General features: G+C 37.7%; 1 protein-coding gene across 1 annotated transcript in view; it reads right to left on the bottom strand.

The window, feature by feature from the left end:
• Positions 1–12,744, bottom strand: part of TET1 (tet methylcytosine dioxygenase 1) — an 84,743-nt gene continuing 71,999 nt past the window's right edge. Inside the window, exons 11-12 of the mRNA XM_088144319.1 lie at positions 10,870–11,191; positions 1–9,010 (exon numbers count right to left, since the gene is read on the bottom strand). Of these exons, the coding sequence (XP_088000445.1) occupies positions 7,887–9,010; positions 10,870–11,191 (1,446 nt within the window). The 3' untranslated portion in view covers positions 1–7,886. The remainder of the gene's footprint in view (positions 9,011–10,869; positions 11,192–12,744) is intronic.

Raw genomic sequence — 12,744 nt, 5'->3', positions numbered from 1 at the left:
TCTGGGAGTTGAAGTCCACACATCTTAAAGTTGTTAAGGTTGAGAAACACTGGTCTATGCAGTCAAAACCAAAGGAGCTTTGCTACTATGTTATGATTTTGTTTGTGGAATACCATAAGAAATATATAAAATTATATTTTCCCTGGTAAACACTAGCCCAGTTTTAATATGAATAGGTTTTTCTTCCCACTTGATTGATATAAAATGTTAAGATTTTACTGCTCATACTACCATATGGTTAAGGCATATAAGAAAAATAAGAGGATCCAGCTGCATAGCCCCTAATTTGAAGAAAGGGAAAGAAAAAGAATGCTTGTTCTTGAGCCAAAATAACAAGGATTTTGTACGCTCAAAGTCAGTATTTCATCTGTTCTAAGCAGTTAACTTGTTCAAATGTCAGTAAAGCTTCAGTCAGTGAGTGAAGAGGACAGCAATTTATTCCCCTTCACTCGGACCCTTCCTGAGTTCTCAAATCCACTCAGGCGGTTAGAGGACAATCTGAAACAAATTCAGGGAAATAGGTGAGGTGCAAAGTCCTATTCTGTGAGTAAACGTACATCTGTCAATGGATTTGTCTCTACAGTTTAATGTGGATTCAATAAAAGTATTGATAAATGTCACTGTGCTATTTAACCAGGGCCATAATTAACACAGTGCATAACTGATTGACAAGTCTCAAAGGAAATAATTACATCTAAATGTAATTAATAATACAATGGTATGATCCTAAACAAGGTATTGATGGGATAGAAGCAGTCCTCCTGTCCTCCCTAACTACTTTGTAAGTTGGCTGAATGATAGAAACTGAAATCTAACATTTGGAGGGCCAAAGAACTGTACTATTTCCGTAACAGAGAGAGAGAAGCTGAGGTCTTCAAACAACGGAAGCTGCTCAAAACAGATAATAGTCTTAATCCAGAGCACTAATTATGTTCTCCTTTCAGTGCAATCAATGCCAGTGTTAACTGAAACTCCACTGATTTCCTTGGATTTAACTGGTATTCACTTTTATTAGACTGAGATCACGAGGGTCAAGATAAATTTGAAAAGTAGATAATACACACTAATTGTAGAGAGCTGAAACTCCTAATGCATGACTGAATCTAGATATTAATCTGTAAATTTATAATGCTTTTGCAAGACATGGGACCTTTTTTAGATTATTTCTTTAGAAATAATGTGCCAAAGTGAAGTTAAAGAAAGGTCATCGTGCAAAGGATTGGTTCTTTTTAATACAGAAGAGATAACAACTGTATGCCTACATCTGATAATTTCAAGAAAAACTATCCTAGAAAACATCCTGGTTGTTGCAAGGATACTTCTAAGCAGAATGGTAAAGTTGCAGTACGGCAGGTGGAAACAGCTCAAAAAGCAGTAAGAAGGAAAACACTATTTCAGCGGAGAAACTTCACAATATCAGCTGTCGTATTTGTATGAGTGTACCAAGCTAAGGCTAAAAATACCCTAATACCAACCTGCAAAGGATACAATAGACTATATGCCTGCGAGGCTCGCCCCAATATTTGAAACAACCAAAATATCTGCAGAAGATCCATATGCTGCTATTTGGCTGCTAAGGATATTTTCACAGACCTCAGGTAAGTTGAAATGAAGATACCATTCATTCACGGGCTGACCTAGCCACTTTGGCCCAGTTCATGAGAATGGGCTGTTAAAATTGCTGCCCGCTTTACAGCTAAGCCAACAACTCACCTTTTCTTGCTGCCTTGGAAAGAGCAGTTAAGAGTGGGAAGGAAAAGCTAATATGTGGGCTAGAGACATGCAGCCTAACTCAGCGCTCTGACATGACTATGCCAGGATTCTGGACCAGGCAGAGTGGGTACGGATGTCCTAGCTCTAATAGTACTGAAAATACTGGGATTTAACCTCCTAATGAAAATTTTACCTTCTATGGATTCCTCTTTAGTAGATCTTGATACACATGACGTTTCCATGTACAATATTGCATTAAGTCAACCAAATTCTAAACAGAACTGGGGTTAGCGAGTTTAGGATGTAGTTGATAGCTCTTAATAAGTGAAGCCTTTCAAACTGCTTCAACCATCTATGTAGCATATTAAAAAAGAATTTAAAAAGGGGGAAAGATTTCTCTAAACATTATTACTTTCATCACGCACACTCAAGGATATCCAGCTATTCCTCCTTACATCTTCATTAAAGCATCCGGAAGCAAATATTGCAACATTTTATTATCAGAAATGCCATTCTGTTCAAAGGGAGTTCTTTATACGGGATATTTTTTTCTGTCAGTCACAACCACTACATTTTTCAAGGGTTTCAATTTAGTTAACTTGTATTATTTAGAGCATATTCTGAATCTATGATATCCAGGTAAAGAAAAGGGTCAATCAAATTTGAATTGTTTGTAGTTTGTTGCACTGCAAAGTTTGAAAATTCCTGTCTTAGTGATGTTGTTGTGACTCTTGTGTTTTTTAAATCTTTGTTGAAAGAATATAGCACTTCTAAAGACACATTAGTATGTTCTGACAATTAACTACTTTGATATTTCTCATTTTGAACGGCTAACACGCTGAATTATTGTCTAAAAAGGTCGTTGCCAAATTTAAGTAATACTCCTGCATTCATTATAGGACCAAAACAATTAGATGCCTCAAGCAAGCTCTTTACAGACAGGGTCTTGTTTCAACAAATCATGGAAACTATGCATTTGATTTCCTTTCTGGGTCCCTGGCAGCTCCAGAACAGCCAACATTGAATCTTAGACCATGCAGCGTTTAGACTGCTGCAGATGTCTGAAAGTTTTGCTGCTTGCAACAGCCCAAGGATTGCTCTTATGCAAGAAAAGTTATTATAAGTCTTCGCTGCTACAAGCTAATTCACAAAAGTACATCAGTGTCTAAGTATAAATGATAGTTTGAAATGTTACAATAAATAACTTACAGCTGTATATACTATGTTCTCACTCTGCATGCATACGTGATGGATGCTTGCTTGTAAAAAAGCAGTTAAGTGAGATAATACGTGAAACATTATCTTTTAGGTGCAACCATCATTTTGTAAACAGTACTGTTTTACAAGTTTAAGGTAATTAAAATATATGGCTGAACCCAGAACAAAACTTAGAAAATATTTCTTAATTTCAGCAGTATATTTTCAATGTTTGGGTAACCTGATGTAGCTAATGAAGTGTTTACTAGCTGCTAAAAACAATCATGCAGTTCCATCTTTAATTCATTCCATACAAGTACACTCTATGGAACCTAACAAGATCTCAAAATCAGTGGACATCCAAGTAACAGATCATATTCCTTGCTCGACTGTAAAGACACAACAGTTGTTTCCCTATTTAGCATTGTCATTTTAAGAGCTGGTATTTGCTGGCAGTTAAGTTTTCTATAGGTAAACAGATGAAAACACTAAGGACAGTGATTAGAGATCTTCTATTTAGAAATGCCAATCTTCATCATTTGAGTAATCTTTATTTTTCTACTATTGTCACAATCTGAATTTTCTGCTGTAATACCTATAGAAAAGGAATCAAAAGGAATTTAATCCTAAATATTTTATTAGTAGTGTATGGTCCATAAATTTCAAATGGTAATAATGCCATCCTACATACATTCATTTAGAAATAAACACAAAGTGTTCAATGGGAGTTATTATAAGCATAAGCAGATTGGCAAACTAAACAGCATACACCTATAATGAAGAAATTATAATTGAAGGAGGGGTTCTGGTGCTTATATCTGTGTTGAGGAAAACTAGGATGAAGTGTAGAAGTGGAGGATTTTCCCAGGAAACTTTTTTCCTCAGAATTACTAGAAAGGATGACTAAATTAAAAAAAAAAGGGTACAGATGAGTTGATGGATGATTTCACCCTACGTACTGTAATGACAGCTATTATTTTTAATAAATTTTAGGTTCACAAAAAATATACAGTTCTTAAAATGTAAATCTAAGGCACACAAAATTACCATACCAATTTAATGTATATATCCAAGAAGCAGAAAACTGCTGGTACAAAATGATGATATAATATTGACTTTTATTATTTACAATCATTACATATTCTGTATCTGAACTAACCATAATCTTTGAACTAAAAAATGCAGCATATGGGTGGGGTTTTTTTATTCTTTTTTTTATAAAGTTCACTTTAAAAATAGAAAGATTGGATTCTTTTTCTCTTTATATACTTTTCTAGAATGTTTTAATTCCGGTTATTCAATAAGCTGTGGCATAAAGATTGCTAACGGTATTTTGACTAACAAGTGTGGAGATGTGATCCAAAATTAAGTTTGCCAGCCATGTTTGATGATATTCAGCGGGTACCTCTTTGTAAGATTATAACAGGTTGAGCTTTCTCAACCCTCACCAAAATGAGTGAAACTTGCTGGATTACATTCCCCTGATTTCAGTGAAACATCTCATCTCAGAACATCTCAAATTTGACTTAGGCAAATTTCTCTAACATCTATCTGAAAGATAGATCAGCTGCCTAAGTGGGAATGCAATGGGCAAACATAAAAAAATCTAGCACCAGAGTCTTGCCTTACATACATACATAACATTTAACATGATCAGCATCACCTATAATGGCATCAATCAGCTATTTGGTCAGAGACTGGGAGGACAGACACCCAGAAGTATCCAAACATGCTGTTCTTACCTTCACTTTGCCTGACAACTTACTTGTACTGCTAGATAGAACAGTGGTAATTCCCCTTTCAGGAAGGACAAAGTGGATAAGCTCCACAGTGGGACTGTTGTCTATGATGGCGGCCTTGAAGTCTTAGACCAGTGTGAATGTCTAACATTACCCAAATGAGTTACATGAGTAAGTGGAATGAATTCCACATTCTGAACATTCAGAATCATAGGTGACTTAGAGTAAACCAGTATTCCCCAAGCTAGTGTTTTTAATATGTTTTTTTTACTTCCACTCCAATAATCCTCCAGTCACCAAATTCTTTGGAGAAGGCTGGGGCAAGCTATACAAATCAACTATTTCTTTGTTTTTGAAATTATCTTTTCAGATTAATTACACAACAAGGGTAGACATTTAATAATAATAAAAGCACCATGCCTAGATTTTGTTAAAAAAAAAAGCAGATCTAGACATTTGTTACAGCACCACTATAAGATATTATCAAGTATGTTATCTTAAATCTTTTATTTCTAGTTATTCCTGTGGCACTTATGTACATCATTGGGGGGGGGGGGGAGAGAAAGAGATGTAAAACCAAAAAACCTCATGCTTGCCCTGATTAGGTTGGATTGGTCAATATCAGTAAATAGCCCCATTCTTGAATATAAGCTACAGGATGTGTTGCTTACAAAGGCTCATAATATGATAATAACTGGCTAATTCAAATTACCAAACTATACAAAAAGTAAAGCCTGAGATAGTCCCATAATGTTTAAATTCAGATGTTGTCATTAGGACAAATGAATGCTAGATGATTTGGTTAATTCATTATTTGGAATCAAGGCCTGATTCCAACAAGCACAACCATTGAGTTCTGCTCAAATTGGACTGATCAAACTCACTGGGTTAGCATCAATAATATATGTCCTTTAGACCATGGCTTCCAAATAATTAAGACAGGTAAAATCCCTGGCATTCAATTGCCCAAAAATCTGATCTTCTTACTTAGGAATTTGCTTCTTCCCTTTTCCTCATTCAGAAATATACTGGATTCTCCTGGTTCTGGCCGACTAGAGTCCTGAGCTATATTTTAATATCTCGTCATCAGAGCTGACGAGAGCAGTGTTGATCACACAGATGCTGTTGTATCACACTTGAGATTTTCAGTATTTAATATTACAGCTCTGTGATTACTGGATCATTTAATGTTGCTCCTGTTAAACAAAGGATGTGGACATTGCAGATAACAGATGCTGAGAAATGAGAAACAGTAGCAAGATGTTGGGAAAACACAGCCTATGATATACCTGCTAAGCTACATGACAGCTTTCAGGTCTGAGGGAAGACATCACTCTTCCACTAGTATTGAATTGAGATTCATTTTTTACTCTAGTTAACGTCTATCTGTGGAATGGATGCCTGCCTTGGACAGCTAAATCTCTTCCCATTTATCCTGATTACAACTTGGCAGTTATGTTCCCTGGTTCTTGACTGAAACAAAAACTTGAGCTGATCAATCCAGCCATTGCACTTTAGTAATTTAATTAGCAAGCTCTGGCACGTGGAGTGCAAACAGGAACACTGCTCAGAGTTCCCAGGTTGGAAAACATTTGCAAACACTCTGCACCTGTAATGCTGTAGAGGTTACCATTCAGAAAAGGGTATGAAGTGTATGTCACATAGTTATTTTGCCACCAAGAAGTCACCCATCATACTGTAGATGGGTCTCCAACACAGACAGCAGAAACAGATGGCTGCCTATCACAGATCCCATTTTCTAACTGGAGGTGCCAAGTAGGCTGTGGAACTGTGCCCATTTTGTGGAAATTAATCTCTTGAATATTGGTGTTTCTTATTCTGACATGGGGAGGGGGGGGAAGAGAGGAGAAAATTGTGTACAATACAATCAGATGTTCGCTTACCTGGCACAGTGGGATTCAGCTTCAAGTAAACCTGCCTAGACTGGACTGATAAAACCTTCTCTAGTGGACAGCTCACCACTGAGGAACCTTCTGGATGCTTAATCAACTCAGATGTATTCTAACACTGCTGACAGGGCAGATCTCTTAAAATCCAACATATTGCATTTGCAATTTATGCCACTGAGGCTCTAGTAAAATCCTTTCCTAACAGGGTGACTTCCAGATGTATGGAACTGCATCCTGGCAGCTGTATGCCAATCCATCTGGATGACGCTTGATTGGGTTGTCCCATGGAACTTGGAATGCTCCCTATGAGACAACATTTGCCCTTATTGCTCAAATTATAAACTCTAGCAAATAAATTCTTCTTAAAAAAAAAACCCTAGAAATACAAGTATAGATAAACTGCTTAATTTATATCTGCAAATATTGAACTTTCTGGACTTTATTACCCTTTTATTTAGAAACAAAAACAATGGAAAAAAAGAGACGGGAAGAATCTAAAACCCAGGTATCCTCAGTATATATGAATTGTTGTAGCAATATGGAACTTTACATAGTAAGAAAAAATAAATTCCTTGGTAGAGAATGCGCAAACCTTAGACAAATGTGATCCTTATACTATTTCAAGTTAACTTTAAAAATAGAAAGTGCTTTTAAATATATATATTTACATTTATAACCTCCAATCATTACTAGTGATATTTGTTTGCATGTGAATGCATGTGGATCATACGCACATGCACACACAAACTATATATACATGAAAAAATCTATATACAAATAAATCATCATTGGTTCTTTTTCCTTAAACTGGGATTCACAGCAGTGATTGGAAGCTGTAAGAGCAATGGCACCATGAAGAAATAAAATCAGCTTATTTTTAACGGTTCGATGTGATTAAGCACCAAGAGCTGTGTATAGCTAATACTGTCTAACTTGATTTTACATAATAAAAGATGAAATCAGTTAAAATCTTTATGAAAAGCCCATTTATAATAAACAGACGATTCAAAGCACCAAAGTATAAATTCCAAAAAGGTAATAAACCAAGTAATTTAATCAGAGTTAATAACCTAGCCAAATTTTCTTAAAGATATAATGTGTGTGTGGTGTGTGGGTGTGAATACACACGCACATATGCACACACACTTGAGAATCGCCAGATGTTAAAATATATAAAGTCACAGTTTAAAAAAAAGTAATTTTTACCTCAGCCTTCAAAATGGTTGAGATGAACAAAGAGTAAACCACATGAGACTTTGTTCTTTAACAGCACCTTTAGGATTGCGTAACACTGCTCCAAGGCAAAAGTTGTCGTTGCTATAAAAGCTTACGCCCAATGGTTATAGGGCCCTGCAACTCGTGTGAGGGCATAAGTAGACACGGTTATGATATTATCGTGAGTTACTGTTAATGCTCTGCGAGATGGAATTTGGTTGAATTCATTTTCTTCATAGAAAATCTCCTGGGTTGCATTGGTCTGGCTCGCATTCTTGTCATCGGCTGGCAGGCTGGTAGTTTCAGTTCCTGACTTTTCAGCTTCTTTCTCTTTCGCTCTCTCGGCCATTTTGGCCTCCCACAGTGCTATCCCGTGTTTTGGCTCATTTAAGTTTTTGTGTTGGTAAAAGACTAAAGAGATCCGCGTGGGATGATTCCTGTTTGGCTTTTTAAGAGGAGTTGTGGCATGCAGTTCGCGCCGTGCACATTCAATTAAGATAGAACCGTGTGATGGTGCTACGGCTACCCCACCAATGTCATTATCCAAAAAGTTATGCTCACTGTCGGACCACATTTCTTCTGCTTTTTCTTCAGAATCTGTGTGTTTTAAGAGCTGGCCGCTGGACTCGTCCTCCACAGTGGCAGAACCACAGTTTGGGCTTTGCCACAATCCACTTTTTTGCGTTGGGTGCTCTTGGGAAGAACAAATTTCATTTCTAGAGACATCTTCTGGGGCATTCAGTGGCAATGCTGACTCACAAGAGCTAGCCACCTGTGAGGCAGAAGAGGATTTTAAGTTAGCTTCACAATTTTGCTTGTTAACTAGTTCGTGCTCAGCAGTGAGGGGCAGATTCTCTCTGTTGACTGCAGACCTCGACATAGTCAGGTCTTGAAGAAACGGGGGCACGCCATTTCTCTTCTCATCCATCAAAATTCCAGTATGATCACCAGTGGACACGTCAAAGTTACTACCTTTGGATGTCACATGAGGTTTATTACTACTGCATTGTAAATACCCGTAGGGAGTAGAAACATCTTCTTGGTTATTAGTCACTGGCATTAGACCACCGCTTAATGGAGAGCAAGAGGGTAAGCTATCCAGTTTTAAAGGAGAGGAAGGACCATGTTGCTTTAACAGAGAGCAATTGGTAGACGCGCCTAAATTAGGACTTATGGTAGAAAAGTATTCAGCTGTCTCCATTTTTGTCCCAGGTTGCGCTATATTCATTTTGCTCCCTAAGGAGAAAAAAAAAATAAGCTGGTTTCAAATATACAGTTTTGGGGTTTTTTTTCCTACAAATGCTTGATAAATACACACATATTTCATCTATCCATTTTAATTTCCCTTCAATGCAGACCTATTTTTTCAGTCTGGGAATATATTTGCCATCACATTTTCAAGTGTATTTTTATCCAAGCTACAATTTCTTTTCATGAAAATGAAAACTCTCAAAACTCCAATAACAACAGCTTGCATATTATACAGAGGTCTCAGCTGTAGGGCTTTGACATCACATATTTAAACCAAATCTATTTTTATATTAGTCTGAAATGAGTAACCACAGAACTCACTGGGTGATTTGGGGCTAGTCAACTTGCGTTACCCCCCATCTCTCCCGCCCACAATTGTTCTTGGGTCTTCAAAATGGGGAGGGGGCTGCCTCCATACGTGCCATCTTTAGCTCTCAGAAAGGGCGGGGTGGTGGTGTCAGAGAATATAAATCAGTTAATAATAATCATACATACAGTATATGGACCATCACATATGCAAAAATGTTCAAACTGATTAGACTTCCAGTCTATATACAGTAGATGGGAAGTATGAAGTACTGTAAAATGAGAAGTTACCAAATGGTCGGAGATGAAGGTTATTAAGAAGGTAAGGTGGCTGAGATGAGACTCTATCAAAATGGGCAGGTTTTATTAAAATAATTTAAAGCATGAGGAAGTTCTGTATAGGACTAAGAAATATGAATTAGAGGCTTGCAAAGAACAAAGACTTAAGAGAAACTTGGTTAAAAAAAGAAAGGTAAAGAATGATCACATGATCGTGTCCATACATAAAACTACACAAGTGGTTGGCTATTGTTTCAATTGCTTCAGAGATTTTTTTCCCCCAGATTTCTCAGTCCAGCCTACACTCCAGGATTATAACTACTAAAGAGGTCCAAACCTGCTTAGCTTTTTCAAGGTCAGCACAGCCAAAAGCGAAAGAGAAATTTCAGAAAAGGGTGAGCAAAGAAATTTTTATTTAGAAAGAGGTGAGCAAAGAATGAAAAGGGAAAGGTAAATAGGAGAAAAGTCAGCAAGCAGGAAGTCACAATAAAACAGAGAGGATCTTTGGCAAGGACTGAAAGAAGAATGAATGCATGATGAGGGCTGTTCTGCAGATTTTTTTAAATAGTGGGGAAGTAACCCATTATTATTTGGATATAAGAAAAAAAGAGTAAAAGGGGGAATCCAAGAAGCCTCCAAACTGCTCTACTTTGGACCAGGCAAGAAGTAAATTTGTTTCTGTTTAAGTGAGAGTTATTTGCAACTTGAATTTCTATGAGTGTTATGCAAAGTGCAACAGGCATACAAACTTGCATTCTTTTAACACCATATAAATTGAGATGAGGAACCTGTTGGTCCTGCAGGTGCTACTGAATTGCATGCCCACCATCCTTTTTCGTTGGCCATGCCAGCTGGTGTTATTGGTTTTTTCCCCATCAAAACTATTTTTCCTATTATTCTTCCTGCTGTCTTAATGCCGTGTATTCTTAAGATTTAAAAAACCTAACAGAGTGAGCATGATCATCTTCTGCTGCTCACATATATTGCAAAACATAAAGCATGCCGGCTGGGGAATTCTGGGAGTTGAAGTCCAGACATCTTCAAGTTGCCAAGGTTGAGAAACACGGTTGTAAAACATAATGCTGAAATGCTTTTCCTCTCAATATTTTACTTTGTTCCACCTTGATACTTCTCATATTAGACATACAAATGCAAACTTCTGCAATGTGACCAATTCCAAATTCTAAAGTTCACCACTCCTCTCTCACTAGCACGCATCTATCACTATCAGCTGTTATTCAAAGCTCTGTTGTACCTACCCAAACTTTGTGACGTTCTCCTGTTATTTTCTGGCACTCCGTTTTTTCCCCTGACAGGTGCAGAGTGCTTTTTTTCGGCTAAACTTTGCTTCTTTGTTTCTGGCTTTTTCTTCGTTGCCCTGCGTGGCTCAGCTAACATTCTCACTTCCCGGGGGAAAGCAGTTAGCACCTGTATTGCCCCCGTTTTAATCTTGGCTTCCAGCCCCTCTTCTGTGCCAAATTCATCTGTCTGTGAAATTTTGTAAAGAGGTAACACATGAAGCTGCTCATCGTTTGGTATCACACCTACTGTACGGTTGTCTTCTTTTGTTAAAGTACAAACCTAGCCGGAAAAGGAAAAAAGCACATTTTTAATAATTATATTTATTTAGTGAAGAATATATTAAGTGAATTTTTAAGCTTAAAGGTAACAAATAGATAAGCTATTTCACTGCTCTTATCACAATTTTATATATGAGATATGTAAAACTTGACTAAAGTAACACTGATTATATTCTTGATATGGCCTAATGGCTAATCAATAATAATAAACAATAACAACACTGATTGTGGCTTGTTTCTAAGTTATCCATGAACAGTAGGTTATAATTTAAGTAGCATGACATTAAGGATATAATTCCATATAGATCTTATGAGAAATGTATCTGCTAACTGTAAGTATTATAGGAGTACAAGCTAAATTGAAGAAATGAGAAATAGAGTTTCAGTTATTTGGAAAATAATCTAAAGGGGGACTGGTTTGATCATAAAGAAGGAATGTGCCTCAACAGGATCACCAAAAGCCAGCTATCCTTCACCTGGCACCCTTCAGGTATTGGACTACAATTCCCCAAATCCTGTGCTGGGTGGGAGTTGTGGAACATTATCTAACACATATGAAGAGCTGGGAAAGGTTGCATTGTCTTGAACAAGCCTACGAAAGATAAGTTCCTCATCTACAGAAGCTCAGATAATGAAGGCCATTTAATAAAACCACACAGTAAGACTTCCTGCTGAATGGTGACTAAAAACACACATTTGTGAGAAAAACAGTGAGAGCTAGCTTGTCCAACATGCCTTGCCTTGATTGGGTTCTCTTACGCCACCAGACCCTTGGCTCAGAAGCAGGTAATTGTGATGGCAACTCTGAAAAGGCAAGGATTACAATCTCCCTTCTTAAAACTAATGAATGACACTTCAAGTTTGTTCTGCGGCCCTATGTATACCAAATTGCCCAAACCTGGAGTCCCTGTCCAGTGCATACATATGAGATGTTGGTGCCATTAGCTGAAAAGTCCCGGGTTCTGCACCATGAGCCTTATGCCTGGCTATAGCCACAGAGAGAGAAAGGCAATTAAGACGGCATTGGTGCTGCCTGGAGTAGCGTAAACCCTAATGAGGAAGGGATTCTAAGGGGGCCTTGGGGGAGGAGTGGGCAAGACGTTTGGGACTTGATCCCAGGCCAAATCTGTCATTCATAGACAAAAGGCTGGATGTGTCATTTCTTTCTCCCCAACACTCTTCCCTTCTTCAAATCACAAGCCTCCAAGGACAACCGGATCAGTGCTAAGTAGCTTATCTCACAAACAGCAGCTCAGTCCAGGCTGCACAAAATCCCAGGGAAGGACAAGAGATTCAAACGTCTGAAGAGATTTCTTCTTAATGCACTCGCTTATAAAAGAAGGCTGGGGGTTCCTACCACAGTTCTCAAGACTCTGTACCTTACCCCTAATACTTGCATTAAAATTCTTCATTGAAGTCTATGTGATTCTCGCTTCCTTGACTGTGCCCTGCATTCCTGGTCTTGATCATAATGACAGGAGAGACCCCTGAGAAATGGATCGATCAGCAAATGCTAACCACCCAGTCAGATAAGGTAGGCAACTTTCCTGCAGC

This window comes from Python bivittatus, unplaced genomic scaffold (assembly GCF_059951505.1).
Source record: "Python bivittatus isolate LINGU-HERP-01145 unplaced genomic scaffold, Pbiv_v1 ctg000400_np1212, whole genome shotgun sequence".
Lineage (NCBI taxonomy): Eukaryota > Metazoa > Chordata > Lepidosauria > Squamata > Pythonidae > Python > Python bivittatus.
This window is presented reverse-complemented; position numbering and strand designations above follow the sequence as displayed.